The sequence below is a fragment of the Microtus ochrogaster genome, chromosome 7, assembly GCF_000317375.1.
Source record: "Microtus ochrogaster isolate Prairie Vole_2 chromosome 7, MicOch1.0, whole genome shotgun sequence".
Taxonomy (NCBI): domain Eukaryota; kingdom Metazoa; phylum Chordata; class Mammalia; order Rodentia; family Cricetidae; genus Microtus; species Microtus ochrogaster.
Window position 1 is genome coordinate 57266376 of NC_022014.1, and position 22445 is coordinate 57288820.

Here is a 22445-nt window from a genome sequence, read left to right on the forward strand (position 1 = left end):
ACACACACACACACACACACACACACACACACACACAGAGAGAGAGAGAGAGAGAGAGAGAGAGAGAGAGAGAGAGAGAGAGAGAGAGAGAGATTTGCACTATGTCTGAGGTACAAAAAGTGGAATAACAAATCTAAATGGCTACTGAAAGAAGGTACATGGTAAGATGGGGTCGGTGACAAAGAGTGGCAGCTTTTCCTGCACCCTTCTTTGAAACACACAAATGCCCTCCTTAAGTGAAAAACGAAGAGCAGTACACTGACCTACCTCACCAAGAAGGGACCTGTTCAAGTCCAGCACCCTCCGATACAGCCCCAACCGGAAGCCTTGTAGGCTAACCATACTCTTCCTTAGGCGTTTAAGAGTTCCACCCAGCCCTCTTCAGAAGAGCTCAGGACAGGTTTGGGGTTCAGCTCGCTCCCTTTCCCCTTTGTCATCACATAGCAGTGGCTGGGTCAACGGATGGCAGGTGTATCAGAAGCCAGCATGTAAAGCAGGCCTCTAGTGGGGAGTGGGCTCACCTGACCTAGAGGCTCGTCAACCCACCTGAGAGCCCATTTCTCCTTCTATAGGATGGGCAGCTCTAATGCCAACCTGAGCACAAAGACTGAGCACCAACGGGATGCCACAGGTAAAAAATGCCATGCCGCACCTTTTCCCCATGCATAAAGTTACTTAAAATACTCTATAATTACCTTCAGGCTAGGAATACAAGGTATATCGGAAACAAACAAATTTCCTATTTAGACTTCAATTCCAGCTCCAGCATATCTCATTATATATGCAAATATTCTAAACCAGTAAAACAACAACAAAAACCCAAAACAAACAAACCACCTCCCCCTGAAATCTGAAACCGTTCTGGTCATGTGTTTCTGACAGGCGGGGATATTCAACCTAAAAGAGGAGGAGCCAGATCATGGTGCAGACTGCTAAGCCTGGGTGACCAACAGCAGCTTCTGGGAGAAGAGTGTTGCGTAGGGAGAGGAAGTAAGCAGGCACTTTGCTATTTTGACATCAGTTTCCTCAGTAGGGGAATGAAGAGAATCGTTGCTCTATGCAGGGCTCGGGGGCGGTGGGTTACTGTCATTTCAGGCGTTAAGTGGCTGGCACGCTCCAGGCACCAGAATAAATGTAAGTATATACAAGAATATGTATATTACTCCTTTATTCATTCAACAAGCATTCCCTGCAGCCAGAGAAGCGTCTCGAACACGATTCCTCCCCAAGGGATGACAGTTTCCTGGGGAGACATACAAACATACTGGATATTGCAGTTCGGAACATGACAGGCTGTGTCTGAGGGACAAGCTGGGGAGGGATCGTGAGAACGGCTGGGAAGCGTGACACTTTCATCAGGTTATTCTTAATGATAACGAGATGTGCTGCCTGCCGGCCTAGGCTCACAGGCATGAATATCCTTCGCCTTCCCAAGCTGGAAGCATTTGGAGGGCATTTACACACTCACAGATTCAATAGACACGATTTACTGAATAGCCTGTAAGCGCTGGCGTTTGCAAACCCTCCAAGCAGCCAGAGTGTGGGGGTGAGGGGCACTCGGGGTTTGGGGGAAACCAGTGATGGGCGGTAACTTCAAAGGATGCCACACGGCACTACTTAGGTGTATTTTCTGTCCAGTCGCACATCGGCAGAGATAGGCTTTGCCGGGTCAGTGACATCAAGTGAAAAAGGAACAAGGACTCTATTGTAACGGCCACACACTGGCGTCTGCCCTGGCAGGATCCGAACTGAGGGACACTGGCCTTAGTGGCTGGGTGGAGGCAGTGTGATACCACACTAGCACAGGTGGTAGCAGTACCGATGACAATCTTAGTGAAGGCAGGCTATGTGTTCCCCTAAACCTGGGGTGCGTGGAGGTGAGAGTCTCTAGTCACCCTGAAATGTAACCCGGTGTGTGACAGGAACACATAAAGAAGGTGAGCGTGTTCATGCCGGTCCTCGGTCCTTTCACGGGATGAAGTGGGCAGGTAACTTAGTCTTTTGGAGTCTTGCTCATGTCTTGCTCATTCCCTAAAATGAAGATCACCCGGATACCTCTTCCTGGGGCTGTGCTGAAGGTTAAATAAGGGGTTCCTGGCCCAGTGGGGAACTCGCAGATGCTGCTTGTAAGACTGACTGAAGATTTGAACACAGGCTGGCAATTCTGCAGCCCCGGCAAGACAGGGGAACACCGAGTAGAGCAGAGAAGCTCTTTCCCCCTCCTGTCTCATGGCTTGTCCTCCTCAGCCACCCAGTCCAACACTTCATGTTCCTAAAGTAGCCAGGCAAGGAGGTTTCCCATTGGTCATGGGCAGCAACAAGCCACTGTAAGATCAGCGGGTTTTTTTTTTTTTCTTTTTTGGCTGTTGCCATAGCAACCAGCCATGGCCAGACTTCAATTAGGAAGGTAGAATAAAAGGCACCCACGTAGGAGAAGAAAACAGGATTTAGTTTCTTCCCAGGGCTGAGGGAAAGACTCGTCAGAGGAGCTTGGGTCTGGAAATGCTTCTCAGTATCTACCATGTTCCTGAAACCATTTTTGCCACCATTTGTGGTCTTCAGGGAGTCCTGAGCTAGCTAAGAAAGGACACTGAAGGGCTCAAATGTACACCCTGCAGAGAAGGGGCCCAAATAGAGCTCTGCTACTGTGTTAACTGTGTGACCCAAAGCAAGATCTTCATCTCTGTGACTCAGTTTCCCACTGGTACAAATTACCTATTTTATAAGACAAATGAAATCAATGGGGAAAATGCTTGTCAGGAACCTAATTTGGTGCCTGTCAGAAAATGTCACCCAACTGACATTCACTGCTGCATTTGTGTCCATGGTAACATCATCATAAGAGGTGTGTGTGTGTGTGTGTGTGTGTGTGTGTGTTTAAAGACTTATTTTTATTTATTTTTACAGTATTCTGTCTGCATGTATGCCTGCAGGCCAGAAGAGGGCACCAGATTTCATTAAAGATGGTTGTGAGCCACCATGTGGTTGCTGGGAATTGAACTCAGGACTTCTGGAAGAACAACCAGTGCTCTTAACCTCTGAGCCATCTCTCCAGCCCCAAGAGTGTGGTTTCTGTCATGGGCCAAGTAGGAAAATGGCTGAGGCTCATGCACACTGAGTACTTAGCAGGTTCCCAAATTTGCTGAATCTCTATCTACAGTTGGACCAGAGCACCAGGTGACGCAACACTTGCCACGGGCACTGAGTGGGGCAGCACTGCAGGGATGCTTCATTGGACACGAGACCAGACGGGATGGTTGGCAGTAAGGGCCACATTACAGATTTGGGAACTGAGCCTGGCATTGGAGACTCTCGGATGGTGGGGCTGGGAAGGGCCAGCTGGGTGACTTGTCCTTATATCCTGAGGGGGTGGTCCCCAAATTCCCCAGCACAAAGGATTCTCCACCACAAGCAGATCCAAGTGAAGCTGGATATCTAAGAGTCTCCCACTCTGGGCAAAGACCCACAGCTGCCACCAGGAGAAAGAGCAGCCTGCAGGCAAGGCAGCAACTGCCACGGTTACTTTCTCAGCTTCCAGACGTGGATGCAGGGAGAAGGCTCAGTGCCATGGACAAATCCCTGGCCTATCCTCTACACAAGTTCCACATTTTCTTCTGTCACTTGAATCCATCTACTTCCAAAACAACCCGCACCGCAGTTCGTCTGTGTGTTAGCTGCCTTGTGTAGGGGGCTCTGTCGCCAGATCTGCAGTGCCCAACACAGGCACAAGCGCCTAATAGGCTCCCAGCAGAGACCAGGGGGAGCAGAGCTCTCTTTTAACTCTAAAGCCCACACTGATTTAAAGACACTGGAGCTGTCATTTAAACACTCAGAAATGGCACCAGAGTTAAGAAAGCCTTTCATTTGGTTCAGTTCATTTTATCCCAGAAGCCCCTGGGGAGGGGTTATTCAAGGTTGAACACCCGTACTCTGCTTGTATTTAAGTGCATGGCTTTCACAGGGCCATAGCATCTCCAGCCCCAGCTCCCATCAATGCAGGGAGGGGGAGGAAGCTGGCGGAGCAGGAGAGGGTCCATTAACCGAGAACCTGTGTCAGACTCATTGGTAGGTGCTTTGTATGCACGCTTGCAAACCTCAAGACACTCCCCAGTGGGCAATCAGGGGGCATTTTGTAGACAAAGAAAGTGAAAAGCGGAGCTGTTTAGGAACTTGCCCATGATCCCTCAGCTCAGGGGGTAAAGGTGGGATTTGAACGTCAGGCAGTTTTTGCGACTCAGTGCTTCTTGTCTGATCTCTATGCTGCACGGTGAAGCTGAGGCCGAAGGCATGCACTTCCAGGTCCTTTCAGGCCTGCTGCTCCTCTCACACCAAGGGGCTCTCACACACCACAAGACTGAGACCACTCTTCTCTGGGGAGGCATCTCTGCCTGAAATCCAGGCCGTATATGTCACATACCCAACCTGTTATGACCTTCATGCCCTAAGGACTGAAGGTCAGGTGGACAGACGACAGACAGAGACAGACTCAGCTCTCACCAGGCACTCCTCTGCATGGCTCCTGTCTGTGGTACAAACATCTACGCGTAAGGTCTTCTGGTGAAGGGCTGGGTAGGACATGGACACCCAGAATGCCTCATTGAACACGAGGGTATCCGCAGAGTCCAGAGGCCGGGTTCGGAACAGGCAGGTGCTGCTTTCAGAGCAAGGCAGGATGGCTACACGGATGTTCCTGGGGGAGACAGAACCGTCAGAGAGCTGGGTCAGCTGTGTGGGGTGACGGACTGCAGAAATCCCCAGGGAGACAGCTGTCCAGGAGAGAATGCAGAATGTCTTATGTGAGGGATCCAGGAAGGGCTCTGGGGTACCAAATGTTCTTCCTGCCATGGGTCTCCAAATTCCTAAGGGTCCCCAAGGCTGTGGAGGCTGAGGCAAACTGGGTGCAAGCACTTGATAGTGCAGCAATTCCCTAGAACTGAGCAACGGTGGGAGCAGGGGCGCTCATGCACTGAAGGCAGATGCTCGAATCTCTGCAGGCAGGAGTTGACCATTCTGTTTGGTGCGTGCACGTGAGTCGAGGCCGGAGGTCAACCTTGTGTGTCAGTCCTCACATGCCTTTTAGCTTGGCTTTTAAAACAGAGTCTCTCGTTGGCTTGGAGCTTGCCAAATAGGCTAGGCTGGCTGGCTACCAAGCCCCAGGGTTTTGCCTATCTATGCCTCCCCATTTCTGGCCCTGGCATTGTCTGAGGGGCAGAGAGGAGACAATCTAGAGCTCTGGTCTGTGCTAGACTTCTCTTCTCCTCCCACATCCTATCCCAGGACACTGTCTGAATACAGTAACGCCTGTCTCCAGGCCTTGTGGTCTGGAAATGTCTAGGTAGATGAATACAAAGTAACATACACCCAGGCTACAGCAAGAATGCATGCAGACAGTGCAGGTGCCTGCTGTCCTTGCAACCTCTAAGGTAACACACCAGTCTCGTCCTTCCTAGAGAACCAGAGAGTTGTTTCTGCACAGAGAAGATAACAGGGACCTGACTGTTCTCATGAGGTCACAGACCAGGAGATTTCCATGCAGGAAGGACCGGCTTGACCAGCATTCCTTGAGCAGTGGGTGGTGGGCATCCAGGCTGTACCAGGAAGTGGGGAAGCTGTCTACTGTGCCAGTCTCCAAAGCTGGGAAGTGTACCATTGTGGGGGGGGGGGGCACAGGCAGCACTAGCATGCTCGCTTGCATTAAATGCCTGCAGTGGTATCTGCAGTTAGAGCTTTCCCAGGAGAGCGCAGGTGAGAGAGAGACACACAAATGCAGGGCTCCGTACTCACACTTTCTGCTCTTGTTGCAGTAACAGAGCGGAGAGGTTACTCAGCTGGATTACTAATATTGCAAATTGCCTGTTCTTCTCATCATACCTGAAATGAAGGGGTGGGTAGAACACCAATCAGCAAATCATTTATTTCCTCCCCCGTCCTTTCTACTCCCCCCTCCCATCTTTCAAACAGGATCTCACTACTTAGCCTACGTAGTAGACCAGACTGGCCTTGAACTCACGGAAATCCTTCCGCTTCTGTTTCCCCAGTGTCAGGAGTAAGGGTATGTGCCACCATGCCCAACCTTTTCATTCTTTTTTTTAAATATTTATTTATTTATTTATTTATTTATTATGCATAGAATATTCTGTCCGTGTGTATGTCTGCAGGCCAGAAGAGGGCACCAGACCTCATGACAGATGGTTGTGAGCCACCATGTGGTTGCCAGGAATTGAACTCAGGACCTTTGGAAGAGCAGGCAATGCTCTTAACCACTAAGCCATCTCTCCAGCCCCAACCTTTTCATTCTTAAGGGCTGCTGGCTGCTCTGTCCAGTGCGGTAAGCTGAACAGCACTCACCCTCAGTTTTGCTGCCACGACCAGATACAGGTCCAGAACTGGCAGCCATTTGAATTTTCATTTGTTTGTTATTGAAACAAAGTCTTACTATATAACCTGGAACTTGCTATGTAGACCAGGCTGGTCTCCAACCTGCCTCTGCCTCCTGAGTGCTGGGATGAAAGATGTGCACTGCCGTGCCTGGTTCTAAGGACTGAACCCAGGCTTTCGCTGTAAGTGCCTTTACTGGGTAAGCCATCCAACTGGCCCATTCATTTCAATTTTAAAGAGTTACCAGAAGTATTGAGGACCGGCCTCAACAAAATCACCTCTTACCAGTGTAGGGGCATGGGAACTGAAGACAAACCACAAGACAGTATCGGGAGGGAGTTTCATAGATTACTCAGATCCTGAAATCACCCCCTTTTATTTTTCCGTGGCTTTTATACCCAACGTAAACTGGAGTATGAAATTATCTGTTATTAACATTTTTGCATAAGAAGACATGGAAGTCATCCCCCAGGAAGAGAAGGCAGCAGCAACAGCAGTGCATATGTCAGTCAGAGCTGTGCTGTGCTCTCCAGGGTCAACAATCCTGAGTTAGGATCGTTGGAACCTGGATGGGGATGCAAAGACAGCCACCATAAGAGCAGATACTCAGCGAGCAGAAAGTCTGTGTGCTCAGCCTCTGTCCACGTCTGTACCAGTCACAAGAAGCTTGGCATTCCTCATCTATGGTGAAGGGGCCAATACTCAGGAACCCACTAAGGCTGGTGGGTCCTGCTTCTTCCGTGGATAGCCATGAAGGTACAATATTGTCAATGAAGAGGAGGCCCTATATAAACCCTTCTGTCCTTGTCCCCCTCGCCCCCCCATCACTTACTTCAGGGCAATTTGAACCCGGGTGGCTCCCATGGCTTCTGATTCTTCACTGTCGAATGTAGCAACTTCAGAAGTGCCCAGTCTATGATAAGACACCAGGGGAAGGGGTTAGTGTCCCATAGCTGCCCACGAACAAAAGCCTTTTCTGGACTCAGGGTCCCCGCTGTGAGACTAGACTGCAGGCTGTGTGCTCAGTGTGTCCCTGGACCCTCATTTTCCCAGGGGCTTAGGAACCTTCTCCAGAATATACTTCCTTTCTCTAGCTAGCATCTCTTTCCCTAGCACACACTTTACAGCTGTCACCCCAGAACCCACATTTGCCTGCGTGTTGGGTGCGGCTCCAAAGAGGGCTGCCTGGGGAAAGGCTAGATGACCGGAAACGCCCTTCTGCAGCTCCACCACATCCTTTGGAGGCTCCCACGCTCCCCAGGAATGGAACAACAGCCAGGGACCCACCTCTGCGCAGAAGGCTCATACACACCACTGTCCCCAGCCACAGACTCATCAGACACTGCAGCCGATACACAGGCCACTTTCAGGCCACACCCCGGGGTCACACCTGCAGCTGTTTGAGAGAAGGGGAAGAAGAAAGTCAAGTTCAGAAATCACACAATTTTGACCCACTCTCCAGTGAACTCGAATACACCTCTGAACACTCTAGTAAGGTCCTTCTTGACTTGGGACAAGGGAAGGGGTCATATGTGATTTCATGGCTGTGATGGCTGTTCTTGCTTATCAACTTGACCACATCTGGAATTAACTAAAACTCAAATAGCTGGGTACATATGTGAGGGACTTTTTACCTTAATTAAATTATTTGACATGAAAGATCCATTTTAAATCCAGAACTTTGGGGTGGACAGCTCCACCTTTAATCTGGGCCATACATTCTGCAGGAAGCCTATATAAGGACACGGGAGAAGGAAACTTGCTCTTTCTTTGCCTGTTTGTTTTTGCTTTTGGTGGCAAGTTCATTCCCCATGCCTGGCATTAGAGCCTACTTATTTGTCATTTGGGAGAATACTGAAGACCAGCTGGGACATCCAGCATCGTGGAGTGAACAACTGCTGGATTTTAGGAACCGCTGGTCATAGGCAGCCATATTGGATTAGTTGGACCACAGCTTGTAAGTCATTCTAATACATCCTATCTCTCTCTCTCTCTCTCTCTCTCTCTCTCTCTTTCTTTACACACACACACACACACACACACACACACACACACACACACACCCCACACATCCAGGGGATCTGCCTCCCTCTTCTGACTTTCAAAGGTATGGGCACAAATGTGGTGCATATAAGTACAAGTAGGCTAAACACTCATTCACGTAAAATATAAAACTGCCTGGTTTTAAACACGGTTCTGCCATAGGCTGCTTTATGACCACGGGACACTGACTGAACCCCAGTAAGTCCCAGGTTCCCCCTTTGGGAGGTGAAAATAACAACACCTACTTTATAGGCTTCTGGGGGGACTGAATGTGGGAACGTCCATAGTAATGGAGACTTCAGTTCCTCTGTATGAGGTTTAGGGTGTGGGGGGGGGCGTGCATGCGTGCACACACAAGTGTATAGGTGCTTGTGTGATGTCTACATACATGTTCAGTCCAGAGATCAACTCAAGTGCTATTGCTCAGGAGCCACACCCCTTGTTTCTTTGAGATAGGGTCTCCCTGTCCAAGGCTCACCATTAGGATGGAGTAGCTGGCTAGTAAGCCCCAGGGATCCCCATCTCTGCTTCTAGTGCCAGGATTATAAGCACACACTACCAATACTGGCGTCTTATCACCTTTTAAACATGAATTCTGGGGGTTTAACTCAGGCCCTCATGTTTGTGAAGCAAACACTTGACTAGCTCTCCGGACCTGACAGGTGTGTGTTTTTAAGACTGGATTTTAGGATGTATCCAAGGCTAGCTTCAAACTCCTGATCTTTCCGCCCAAACCTCCTCAGTGCTGGGATTACAAGACAGAGTCATCCTGTGCAGAGAATGGTATTGTTTTATAGGTCTTCCCTATAGACCCGGGACAAATTAACAGCCCTTTGCCTACTAAAGGAAATCAAGAGAGGATGCATCCATAGCCAGCTCCTCCTTCTCTCCCCCTCTCTTTCCTTAGCAGAAGTCTCTGGCTGGGGTCATAACTGGGCTCTTTGTATATGGTCCACATTTCCTCCAGGCCCAAATAATGGCACGCAGGACCCACTGCCAGGCCCTGAGCTACAGATGGGAAGAAATTGTCCATGAAGGCTAGCTCCAGGTATTTCACCCTACAGCCAAATTCTCCTAAGTACCAGTGCAAGCCTGGCCCTAGGGTAGACAGAGACACCCCAGGAGCTGGATGTATTGGTGGTGCACTGAGATTGGGGTTTTAGCAGGCTGGGGAAACAAGCCATTTTGGTGAGGAGAGCCTGGGACACATCTGGTGCTGAAGATGCAGTAAAAAGCTTTCCCAGCCTTGTGCCACACCTGCTGAGCCCTGGGGGAGACTTCCCACCTTCAGCCCCGCTCTCTGCTCTCGGCTAAACCACTTAAGGGAGATTAATTTGTCTGCTGACTGAACGGCAGCACTAATCGCATAACCTGCTTAGTGGCTGAGCCCTGCCTGGCACAGCTCACAGCAGGGCAAGGTTGCTGGAGATGGCGTGAAAGAAACAGGTTGTCACCTAGCTGTCTCTAGCCCAGGAGTCCGGAGACCACTGTTGGGAGGGGGACGGGGAGGGTCTCTTTCCAGGACCAGGTTGGAGTCTGAATGTCCTGATGTGGCCCTGGATCCTGAACAAAGACTTCTTAAGCCAAGGAAGAGCTTTTACCCACACCCCCTTCTCCCTGGGGATCAATTTGCTGAGGCTTGCCACCTGCAATAGGAGGCTTGTTTTTATTTTTGTTCGAGAGAACTCAGCGAGATTCCCTTCCTGATGAGGGAACCCCAGGGATCTCTCAGTCCCTCTTTAAAGAAATGGCTGACACCAGGAGCCTACAGTTAACTGCGAAACCTCACCCCCCCCCCCCCGCTACTGACTCCTATGCACAGACTGGCAGCTCCAGGCACAGCAGCCACGCTACTGCCCATTCTAAAAAAGACAATGCACACTTCGCAGAGGGATGAGATTTAAATGGATAGACACATGTTCCCGGACCTGAGTGAGCCCTGTATGCCTCGAGCCAAGCACAAAAGCCAATACTGTGGTTGCTAGGACACTGTGGGTGCAAGGTGGGGCCTGCAGATGAGCTTTCTGGGCACTCTGCTGCGTCATGTCCAGGTGGGGCAAGTACCAAGAGAGTCACACATCTGTGGGACACTGAGCCCATCCAGGGATTGGGCTCTGAGATCAGAAAGACCTAGCTTCCTCATTTGCTGCGAGGACAACCCTGGCCAACAGATGTTACCTCTTTGAACCTCAGCTTCCTCATCTATGAAATGGGCAGAGAAGAAACAACCCATTTTCCTCCCTCCTCTCTCTCTGTCTGTCTCTCTGTCTGTCTGTCTGTCTCTCTCTGTCTGTCTGTCTCTCTCTCTCTGTCTGTCTGTCTGTCTGTCTGTCTGTCTGTCTCTCTCTCTCTCCAGTACATCTCAATCTCTGATAAGAGAACTGCAGTTCATTCTGTGGCAGCGGCTACGGTTTTCCTTCTCTCTAAACCTAGGCCATCAATTTCACCAGCAGCAATCTAATCTGAACATTCCCATCTGACTCCTAACCAGAATGTTCTCTTTGATTTCATGAAGAAATGAAAGCCATTCCCAGGGTTCCCAAGGTCCTTGCTATAATTAGTATACAATCCACATCCCACTACCAGGTCCTGTGGGATCAGGACGCTGCCACTGACCATAGCTTTTCTGGGTCCTAAGTTATGAGCACTGCTGTGGCCCCAGAGATTTTTCTCACTCCTTCCTTTCTCTCCCCCCTCCTTTTAAATTAAATTTATTATCATTGTGTGCATTTATGTGCATGGGTGCACATACGGAGGTCAGAGGACAATCTCTGGGAGTCAGCGCTCCTTTTACCGTGGGTTCCGGGTATTGAATTCAGGCTGTCAAGCTTGTGCAGCCAGCACCTCTACCCACTGCTTTTGTATTTTGAGATAACGATTTCAAAGCTTCCAACTGAAGAGGCCACATAGTGGAGGATGACTTTGTGCTCCTAATCCTCACACCCCTTCCTCCTAAATTCTGGGATTAGAGTTGAATGCTACCACACCTTCTTACACCCTGGCCCCCAACCAAGCCCGTCTCATCGTTTAAGCCTCTATCCATTCTGAACCAGCCACCTCACCCTCACCCAAAGGCTTTCCCACATGCCCTGCTGGGTTTACTTCACATGCTTTTGTCTGGTGCACGTGGCTCCAGATGAACCTGGGCTTCTTAAGAGTGGTGTCTGTCATCTACACTGGTCCTTTGCAACTAAGTTTGCCATATGACATGTCTGTGGAAAGCTTAGCTGACTTAATCCAAGTATATTCAATTAGACCAGGATCTGAGATTCATGTTGGTAGGTGCTAAATAGCTATTGAATGAAATCTATCAAAACAAAGCAAAACCCTAGCCGAGGACCTAGCACATTCTGCATTTGTCAGTATCTACTGAATAAATAAACAGCCACATAAAGACCCAGCCATCGACAGTAGTCAGGAATTATCACAGGAACCCCCTGCCTCCTGGTTCCAACCCCCCCTCCCCCCCCCCCCCGTGCTCTGTACCTTGGCCCAGTGGCTTGCCCTCAGGTCCTGGTTCCTCTAGCTGGTATCTTTCCTGGGTGCTGCTGCCGAGGCTCAGCTCACAGAGAGCCATACTCAGCTCTGCATCTTCAAACTCCAGCGGGGTCAGAAAGGCATCTCCAGCCAGGAGGGGATCAGCGATGAGAGGGGAGCAGGGAGGGGATGGGGAGGAGAGAGAGGAGCGTGGTGACAGGGAAGTCATGGACTTTGGAGTGCCAGACAGGGAGCGTAAGGCCTGCAGGCGGCTGCCTCCCTCTGCCTTCTGTGTCTTGGCCACCTCATCCTCGTGGATGGTGGTGATGCAGCCCGAGGGCCGGAAGCCTGTGCTGCCCTCCAGGAACAGCAGTTCCACCTTGCTCTGGAGCTCTGGGTCGAGCTGCTCGAACGGGTCATAATAGAGGTCAGTGAAGCTGGCTGAGGTGGAGGAGTCCAGGCTGGAGGCAGCCAGGGAGCCCCGGCTGGATGTGAGTGACCCAGGGCTACTGCCTGAAGACAGGGACTGCATGCTACTTGAGAGGCTAGGGGCAGGGAGAGGAAGAGAGAGATGGCGATTCAGTGAGAGGGCTTCAGGGAACTCCACCAGGTCTGGGAAACACTAAGGGTACTGGGTACGCATCTGTCTTCCTAGCCTACTTGACAGCGTAAGCTGGGCCATGTACCCGATTCCACTCAGGAGAAAATAAGAGATCCTGAGAAAGTCATGTACCTAAAGTAGCAGAGCTGGGCTGTGGGCCCAAGTTCAGACTCTTGCTTTGTAGGTCAGGCTGGCTTCAAACTTACGATGCCCTTGTTTGAAGCTCTGAATGCTGGGATGATAGTCGGAAGTCACACATGTGACTTCCACAGTTTCCTTCAACCCCTCTTTCCTATTGCTCACATTGAAACTTTATTGATTATTTTTGCTTGTTTATTTCTATTTATTTATTTATTTATTTATTTATTTATTTATTTATTTATTTTTTGGTTTTTCGAGACAGGGTTTCTCTGTGGTTTTTGGAGCCTGTCCTGGAACTAGCTCTTGTAGACCAGGCTGGTCTCGAACTCACAGAGATCCGCCTGCCTCTGCCTCCCTAGTGCTGGGATTAAAGGCGTGCGCCACCACCGCCCGGCTCCTTTTATTTATTGGCTGATTGAGATGGGATCTCACTGTGTAGCCCTGGCAGGCTTAAAATTTGCTATGTAGACCAGGCTGGCCTCAGAAATCCAATGACTGTACCTCCCAAGTGCTGGGATTAAAGACACGGGACACCATGCCCAGTCCCAACTCACTTTTTTTTTTAAATAATTTTTAAAAATATTTACTTATTTATTATGTATACAATGTTCTGTCTGTGTGTATGCCTGCAGGCCAGAAGAGGGCACCAGACCTCATTATAGATGTTTGTGAGCCATCATGTGGTTGCTGGGAATTGAACTCAGGACCTTTGGAAGAGCAGGCAATGCTCTCCAGCCCCCAACTCACTTTTTAAATATGTTCAGATATTTAACTTAAAAGGAGACCTTACATCCTAAATGTCAACTGAAAAGCAGTCTCTATTGATAAAAACAGGAAGAAACCACTTTTGTTTGGGACTGGGGAGGGAGAGAAACTTAACAAAACGCTACTATGAGGATCCAGCCCTTAAGGCCTGAGATTATGGAAGCCTACTATATGCTGAAAAAGTGGGCTGGCAGGCGGAAGTGACAGGCTTTCACACACATGGGCATCTTCCTGGGGCCATCTCTGTGTGTATAGTCCCAAGGGATGAAGGACAACAGCCAGCCATCCTGGCCAAGCCCCTATCTGCTAGAATAACCTCCTTCTCTGCGTCTCATAGTCAAGGGGGATCGTGAAGGGCATCATGGAGCTGGGCCACCTCCCAGCCATCCCTATGGGGACAGTCACCACCCACCACTCACCCTTTCAGCTGTGAGTGCAGAGAGGCGACCTGCCGAGTGGCTTCCTCCAGTTCTCTCACCAGCTGGTTCCTCTTGCTGTTTAACTTCAACCTGAAGGAAGAGAAGGCATGACGATGACGCCCCAAAGGGATTCCGTGCTCCAGGTCCCCTCTGGATCTCCGAAAAAGAAAATGAAGTCTGTGCCCTGACAGATGGACATGACAACCGAGAGACACGTGCACAGGGACGACTGTAAAAACATCTCACTAGGGTGTTGTGAAGAAAAATAGTCAATTCATACACAAATTCTGTCGGAATCGTGTTGCTACCTGCCATACCTTACGGACTACACTAGGAACCTAAAGACATTGCACTGATTTGTTTTATGATATGTACGCGTGAAGATTGGTCTTTAACCATTTTACAGATGAGGAAATTGAGGCTCTTGGTTACATACTTTACTCAAAACTATGGATGTAGTGGGGGAATTAGGATTCCACCAAAGTGCCATTCCCTCCCTCTCTTCCTTCCGCCTTTCTCGTCCCTTCCTCTGTTTCAACTGCTCTCTCCTCTCCTGCCCGTCTTCTTTCCATCAACCATGATTTGTTGAATACCCAGGTCACACTAGATGATGTCCCTGGGAAAGAGAACTTGCTGCCACTCTTACAGAGCACGGAGGGTGGAGGACAACGGGCATCTAATTAGAGAAGGGCGTGGCAAGGTCCAGAAGAATTGAAAAGAGCAGAGGACGGAATCCTTAATGTAGACTTTGAGCAAATGGTTTTGTGGCCAGATTTCTGGCATCCAGTCTTGCCTGTGTCCTGGGTTCCCAGGCTCAACATTAAATCACTTTCCCAGGCTCTCTTACAACTGGCTGAGGCACACAAACAACTTCTAGACAACAGGATCTGGGCGGATGGCACGTGTATCAGCCTGAAGTGTTTAAGGGAAGTAAGTGTCTTCCTCAGATCCTTGTGGCCTTAAAGGAGAGGCAGAAAGGCTGTGGGCTCTTCAGTGACAAGGGAGGCTGGCAGTTACTGGGAATATTAAGATATTATATGGGTAAGACTCAAACTTCAAGAGTGTTTATCCACGAGATCTGGGATTATTTCTTACAGTCCGCGATCCCCTACTAATAGGGAAATTGAAGTGATTCTGTAGACAGGAGATGGGGAGGAAGGGGGTAACTGTTTTCCGGGTGAAACGGCTAGGTTCATTCACTCTACTGTGGGGTCTGGATGATAAATTTCCATGTCTAGGTCACTCATTGCTCCTCCCTGCCACTCTGCTGAAGAAGGAGCTTGACTGGCCCTTGCTCTCTGGTCCCAGGGAGGCACCAAGAGCTCAGTCAGCCCCACCTGGTGCCTAAGGACAAGGGCTGGTTTTCAAACAAAATCAAACCAAGCCAGGCCATCTCTCTACCACAACAGTCAGGCCTCTAGCTCATGAGACCGGAGGTGGCCCTTGACACAAGCGTGCAGAGGGCACGCTGTGCTTGCTCCTGGGCAAGAGAACCTGTGAAATCACTGACAAGACAGAACAGTATGCCAACGGTAGGCTGACTGGCCTTGGCATGAGTCTTGGCCAACTCAATCTCCAGAGCTTTCCTTCCAGATTCTTGCCTGGTCTGATGGGGACAGAGAAGAGGCCGGCAGATGGGGCCTTTAATGAACAAATCCCAGATTTCTCAAGGGAATGGATGAGGCTGTGCAATATTCCGTCCCTCTAAGAGCAAAGCTCACAAAGGAGGATACGTCTGAGGTCAAGAATTGGAGCTCGCAGTTTCTACAGCGCAAGCCTGAGTATGCTGGGAGCAAATGCAGGTCCCCACTGGAGCCTGAGTCCTCAGGCTGACTTGACTTCCTGAGCAGGCAAGGACAGCCACAGACAGTAACACGCAGGTGCTGCGGTCCCCTCCCAGCGGCAGCAGGCTTAGCAGGCCAGATGGCATGTGAGTGATGTGCACATGCTGGGAGGCCGTGAATACATCAATTGTGGAAACAGGCAGAAGATCCAGGGGGTGGGGCCTGAATGCCCACAAGCTGTAGCTAGGCGCCTGGGGTGCTGGTTAAAAATGCAATCGCCTGAGCTGCATCTCAGGCCTGAAGAACTGGTCCCCGGGGTGGGGCTGTGGTGCCCATGATCTAACAAGCATCCTGTGTGACCGCACACCGGCTCTGATGCATGGTTCGCAGAGAGAGTGAATCACAGGGAATGCAAAGAATGTGAAGACAGACCTGAAGGAAAAAGAAAAGGCGGGAGGTGGGGAGGAATGCAAAAAGGGCACTGGGGGCGCTAAAGGGAAGAGAACAGAGAAAAGGGGACACAGAGGGGGAGAGAGGAGGGAGAGACTTACAGAAAAAGAAAGCGGGAAGCTAGAGGCCCAGCACTGAATACAGACAACAGGGATCAGAATCAAGTGGACTGAGATCCATCATCACTTTCCCCGCCATTCCCTTGGCTTCTCTTTTCAGACCCCTCTTAGGGCACAAGTGGCATCTTGCCCTGTGCCCACTGCCTTCCTGACTGCTGCATGTGCCCAGGGACCTTGTCCCCCAGAACCCTCGTGTGGCCCGATCAGCGGAGGAGTGGAGAGTCTTGATTCCCTAGACAGGCTGTGTGGACTCACTGTTTCACTGGAGCTCCTGGACCTTCAACAGATGGGGTTGAAAGCAGTATTGAAAGGCCTTCTGAGCGGGCAGCTGCCTAAATGGAGTAGGTGCTTGAACTGCAAGCCTGGACCCAGCTCTGTCACTGAGTGATGTCAAGTGAGTCTTAATTTCCTCATCTGTAAAGCATGCTCTCAAGTTACTAGACAAAAGATAGGGTCTGGCCCATGACCAGTGCACCTTTGGGGTGCCTGAAGGATCTTCTAGTTCTAACTTCAGGAAACGAAAACTTTCACAGCAGTGAAATATCTCCATTCACAATCTGGTCCAAAATGCCTGCTCGTAGACTTCTGGTACTTGGTGCCTTTGCCTTCTTTTTTTCTCTATGAGTCAAATGACCTCATATTGGTCAATAGCTTAGTCAGGGTTGACAGGTATAAGGTATCTCTTTTGACCTAGCAAGATTCAAGTCGGGCTGTGATCAGTGTGTCCTCTCCAGCTTCTGGCAGAGAAGATTGATGGCCGACCAACAGCTCCCAGGGACAGTCACTGGGTGTAGTCCCAGACGAAAGCCCAGGCACTGGCACAAAGGTCCAGTAAGCCCCTGCCCAGGCCTCCCATCCATGTATACTTTCAATAAACACAAAAGGCACAGGGCATACGACAGAATCCTTATCATCACAGGATATGGTTCCAGGAAAACCAGCATGGTGCCTTCAGGCAAGTGCCGCTGTGGGCTATAAAACACGAGCTATTTAAGGTTTGGTGTTGTCCTTATAGTAAAATTGCTGATGGGTCAAAGCTGGCCAGCCATTCCTGCCAGCAGAGGATAGAAGGGAAGGCGATAGACTTCGGACGTCTCAGTTAGTAGTTCTGAGAATCTGCTTGGTTGGAAAGATTGGTCCAGTTTGCAATCAAGGGATCCTTGGCCCCCAGGGTCAGGGCCAGGCCTGGATAAGCATCAGATGCTAGTGAAAACAGAGCTTACTCAGTTGTTAGGATGCTGCTGTGAGCTGGGTGTTTTAGAGATGAAGGGCTCCGGGCCGTGTATATGCAGAATACATACAGATACACACAGGTGCCCGGACTTCCCAGACTGCTCCCCATGAGGTGCATGCATGTTCCTCTGCTTTACAAACTAGACGTACGCCTGGCGTTGCTGGGAAAACGAATCCCCTCGCTTATTCCTGAGCAATTACACACATTTGAAAATCACAGTGTGGCTGTGTGTGTGGGTGTGTATCTGCTTGTACAAATATTATTAAATCATAAAAAAAGAATGAAATACTGTCATTTGGAGCAAGATAGATGGATCTGGAAGACGTTTTGTTAAATGAAATAAACCGGGTACAGATAAACACTGCATGTTTCTCATTTTAGAAGAGACAGAAATCAATCTCATAGGAGCAGAGAAGAACCAAGGTCACTGGGAAGGAGAGAGGGAGGTCGGATAATGAGTTCCGAAATACATTCTCATGGGAGAAATTAGTTCTGGGGCTCTGCGTTGCGGTCACATAGCGGCAGTGGACAGGTTATTTCAAAACAGCAAGAAGATTCTGAAAGCTCCGAAAACAGAAACGAGAAATGTTGACAACGGGAATGCCCAATTATCCTGGTGTCGTCATTAATCAAGGTGGACATATGCTGAAATAGCACCCTGCTTTGCAAATATTTACAAGCACTGTCTATGTTAATATAAAAAAAATTAAAACGAAAAATCCCTAGCTTCAATTCTGCACCCCTTCAGTGGTAGGCTGGGAGATGTTGCTCCAAATCTGCTACAGACAGAATGAAAAAAGCCAGAAGAGACTTGCAGGTTATTAGAAAAATGCTCTACTCTTCCGCGTTGTGTGCTCAATCTATCCTGCTTTGTGTCACACACACACATACACACAATCCTAGAAACCGGGAGGCCTGAGGTCCTGTTTCCAGCAGATCTGGTTGCCATGGAGGAATCCCTTTGTGACTGTGGCAGCTTGTATGAGCATGTCCTCCATAGGTTCATCTATCTGGACATTTGGTTCCCAACTGGTAGAGCTATCTGGGGACATTTAGGAGGTATGGCCTCACTAGAGGAAGTATGTCACCGGGGTCAGGATTTGAGAGCTCCAGGCCTTGCCCTGTTTGTAGTTTGCTCTCTCTCTCTCTCCTTGTGTTTAAGATATGACCCCTCAGTCTGTTGCTCCGTTGCTTGCTGCCACACTCCCCTGCCAGGATCAACTCCAACCCTCTTGAACCATAAGCCAAAATAAACTCTTCTTCTCGAAGTTGCCTTGGTCACACTGCTTCCTTACAGCAACAGAGAGTAACCAATACACTGATTCACCGACAGCAGGAGTCTCACTTTGACCTCAGATAACAGTCCTCTTAACTTCTGAATGCTCCAGATTGCCACACACAGATGTCATGCTACAGGACAGCCTTTGCAGAGTGAATGATGGCAGGTATGACTGAGTGAGTGACCGGATGGACGGGTGAATGTCTGTGGACTAGAAGACCTCCTTTAAGCACAATTCTCTATTGTTTTTTGATTTGCTTTTCAAGACAGCAAATTTGCTTTTCTGTGTTGCTTTGGAGCCCATCCTGGAACTACCTCTTGTAGGCCAGGCTGGCCTCGAACTCACAGAGATCCACCCGCCTCTGCCTCCTGAGTGCTTGGGATTAAAGGCGTGTGCCACCACTACTCAGCAATAATTTTCTATTTTCTAATTTGGGAGAAGGGGTTGCAAGGAGCACCAAAGGAAATACAGAGTCTAAAACAGGTCTCAACGTCACAGATGAGGCTGGCTCATAGTCTTTACAGTTTACATTAATTGTCAGTATTTGAAAATTAAAAATCCAGCTGATAACCCTTTGAAGTTCCACTGTAGTGTACAGTTCAGTAGTAGAGCACTTGCCTAGCATGTGTGAGGCCCTGGGTTGCATCCCTAAGCGCTACAAAAAAGAAACATAAGGGCCACGGGCCACACGGAGCCCTAGAGCCTGCTTGCTGGATCTAGGAGGCAGTGCCCCCATCAGACAAGCAGGGTCAGAGTCCCCCAGACTGATGGGTCTACAGCTAGGTGCGCCTCAAGCATTTCCATCACATGCTTAGCCCGTAAGCATCTCAGTCTGCAACCCCTAGGCCACTGGCCTTCAAACATCGGCCCCTCGGGACACGCTGAAAACAGTACAGTGGGTCGTGAAGAAAAAAAGAAAACAATGGCATATTCTGGCTACGACACCCAATACCCCCATCAGTAACAAAGCATACAGATGTTTAAGACTGCTTATAATTAAAACCATGTCTGCATACATATTCTCCTGTATGATTTATTATTATTTTAGTGTGTGTGTATATGTGTGTCTGTGTGTACACTTGTGCACAGTTTTTCCTCTCCTTCCCCCATGGAGGTCTTTGGAATGAAACTCAGGTTGTCAGGCTGGGTGGCAACCACCTTTACCTATTAAAGTCATCTCACCGGCTCTCCTGTGTGCTTCAAATCATCTCTATACAGTGCATCCCAATACAGTGCGAGTACTACAAATTAGTTGTTAAGATAACGCATCAAATATTTGTATTTTCTGTTATATTAATTTTTAATCTTACTTTTCGAACATTGTCAATCTGTGATTGATTTCCAGGATCAGGAACCCTTGAGTGCCAAGGGCTGACTGTCTAACAGAAGAGAGGAGACATCAGAGGACATCCCCTGCCCCAGACACCCACACAGCGAATCCAAAGGTGTGTATGTGTTTAGGAGCAGAAATAAGCAAGGGAAATCATTTCCCCGGCGACACCGGGTACAAGCCTAGTTGGTAAAGCAGAGACGTTCACTGTGTGAAACCTGCGAATTTCCTGTCACCTAAGAGACCGAGAGTCACCGTTACAACACTGGAAAGCCACTCTCCCGGGTGATCAGGTGCTGTGGGGCTTGCTTCAGGGAGCAGACACCCTCCTGAGAGCCTCCTGTGTGAAGTACCAGGCTCCTGGTGCACAGGAACGTAAGCCATCATTTCTGATGCACCACTCCGGAAGGCTAACAACTCTAAATGAGAGCACTCACCATTCTACTCAGGCAACCCCACTATGACCCTGACTCCTGGCTCCTGTAGGGCTGCCACGCCACATTGGCATGTTTTCCTTTTCCCCTGAGCCCCTGGGCCCCATTTGCTCAGCCCAGACCCACCTCTCTGTCAGTGCCTTGCTCTGGGTGTCCCGGGCTGCCTGCAGGTCCTTCTCCAGTCGCCTCCGGGCCATCTCTAGCTGTTCCACCTCTCCCTGGGTCCACTTCCGGGGGCTGATGAAGCGCATCTCCTTCAGCAGTTCCTCCTTCTCGTTGATAAGGATCAGTCGGTCCCTCTCTGAGTCTAGCACCCCAGGCCAGGCCTCACTGTCAAGTTTGGCCAGCTGGATTTTGAGGTTGGCGATCCTGGGGATTGAGAAGGTGAGTATGATAGATGAACAATGACGTTATAGAAACTGGAAGATGGGTGGTTCTTCTAAGGACATGAAGTACCAGGATCCAGGATGTCCTCAGAGCAGACAGCTACTGTTTCCTTTTTTGCTCAGCTCCCAGGCTGGTGCAGTAGAGTTGGACACCATGGCAGGCAACAGTTTCTTACCAGGAGCTCTGGGACCCTGGGTGAGGTGCTTACATCTCTGGAGGGAATTATAAGATCTCCTTCCCAGGGTGGTGGCACATGCATGCACACACATAGACACACTCAAAGCACAGTATTTGGCATATAGTAAGCCTTCAATAAATGTTTCTACGCTACTGCTGTCACTGGTTGGACCACTAATATTAGTTATGTAACACTGGGAAGATGTCCTGAGCCTTGGAGATGAGACAAGCAATAAGTCATCCTCCAGAGTGGGTATGAAAACCAGTGATGACGTACACAGCGTGCTGTGTATCAACGGGGCTGAGTCATCGGCAAGGGGAACCACTGGGCTGTGGCTACCTGTGTGCTCTCAATTCTGAGTGTAGTAATGGTGAAAACAGTCATGAACTTGAGCTTCAGAGACCTGAGTTAGGAGTTCTGACCTTGAGTTTTATGATGGAAAGAATCATCTCTTGGGGAAAAATCATTTGAGGGGCTGAGGACATTTGGGGCCTCTGTGCTTTCACCTACACAAGACCTTGGGTTTGATTCCCAGAAGCAACAAGGAAAATTGTTTTGGTATCATAGCTTCTAGCACAAAGCCTGGTCAATTGTAGGCAGTTATTGAATACTAAGGAAAGCAGCCCTGAATCTTCACTTTTCTTTTTTTTTTAATATTTATTTATTATGTATACAATATTCTGTCTGTGTGTATGCCTGCAGGCCAGAAGAGGGCACCAGACCCCATTACGGATGGTTGTGAGCCACCATGTGGTTGCTGGGAATTGAACTCAGGACCTTTGGAAGAGTAGGCAATGCTCTTAACCTCTGAGCCATCTCTCCAGCCCCCGAATCTTCTCTTTTCTAAGACCTAGAATCCTCAACTGTAAGGTGGGGACAATGATGGTAACCAAAGAGACAGCCACATGGAAAATTTACAACAAGAACTCTACATATTGTCAGGCATTCTACAGACAATGGCAATTATTCCCATGCTACTTAAAGAGTATTGTTATAAACACCCAAGAGCAAGCACACCACTATCTTTTAGGATCTGGCCTCTGCAAAGTACTCTGGTCTTGGGCCCTAGTGTTACTGCATCGCTAAGGGGCAGACACAAAAGACTCACTGATCTCACTGGACAGGCAGGCACCTATGGCTCACTAGAGATCAAAAATTACCACACATGGCCAGTCCTTGTAGTGAGCCCAGACCTATGGACTTGACGTTCCAGCTCACTTACACGAAATGTAACCAAACTTTCTTTACCAAATACTGTTGGATTTGAGATGCCTTGTGATATGTAGCCAAGGTTCTATATAGACAAATCCATCTAGCTCTTTCTCCAACCAAGAGTCCTAGCAGGAATTCTTTTTTTTTTTAAATTTATTTATTTATTAAAGATTTCCCCGCCACTGCCTCTCATTTCCCTCCCCCTCTCCCAAT

The 22445-nt window shown here is 49.2% G+C and overlaps 1 protein-coding gene across 1 annotated transcript in view; it reads right to left on the reverse strand.

Moving 5' to 3' along the window:
- The window catches only part of Wwc1 (WW and C2 domain containing 1), a 161629-nt gene that overhangs the window by 24961 nt on the left and 114223 nt on the right, over positions 1 to 22445 (reverse strand). The window contains exons 9-15 of the mRNA XM_005350397.3: positions 20582 to 20824; positions 13825 to 13914; positions 11908 to 12443; positions 7666 to 7774; positions 7211 to 7291; positions 5785 to 5871; positions 4498 to 4690 (exon numbers count right to left, since the gene is read on the reverse strand). Of these exons, the coding sequence (XP_005350454.1) occupies positions 4498 to 4690; positions 5785 to 5871; positions 7211 to 7291; positions 7666 to 7774; positions 11908 to 12443; positions 13825 to 13914; positions 20582 to 20824 (1339 nt within the window). The remainder of the gene's footprint in view (positions 1 to 4497; positions 4691 to 5784; positions 5872 to 7210; positions 7292 to 7665; positions 7775 to 11907; positions 12444 to 13824; positions 13915 to 20581; positions 20825 to 22445) is intronic.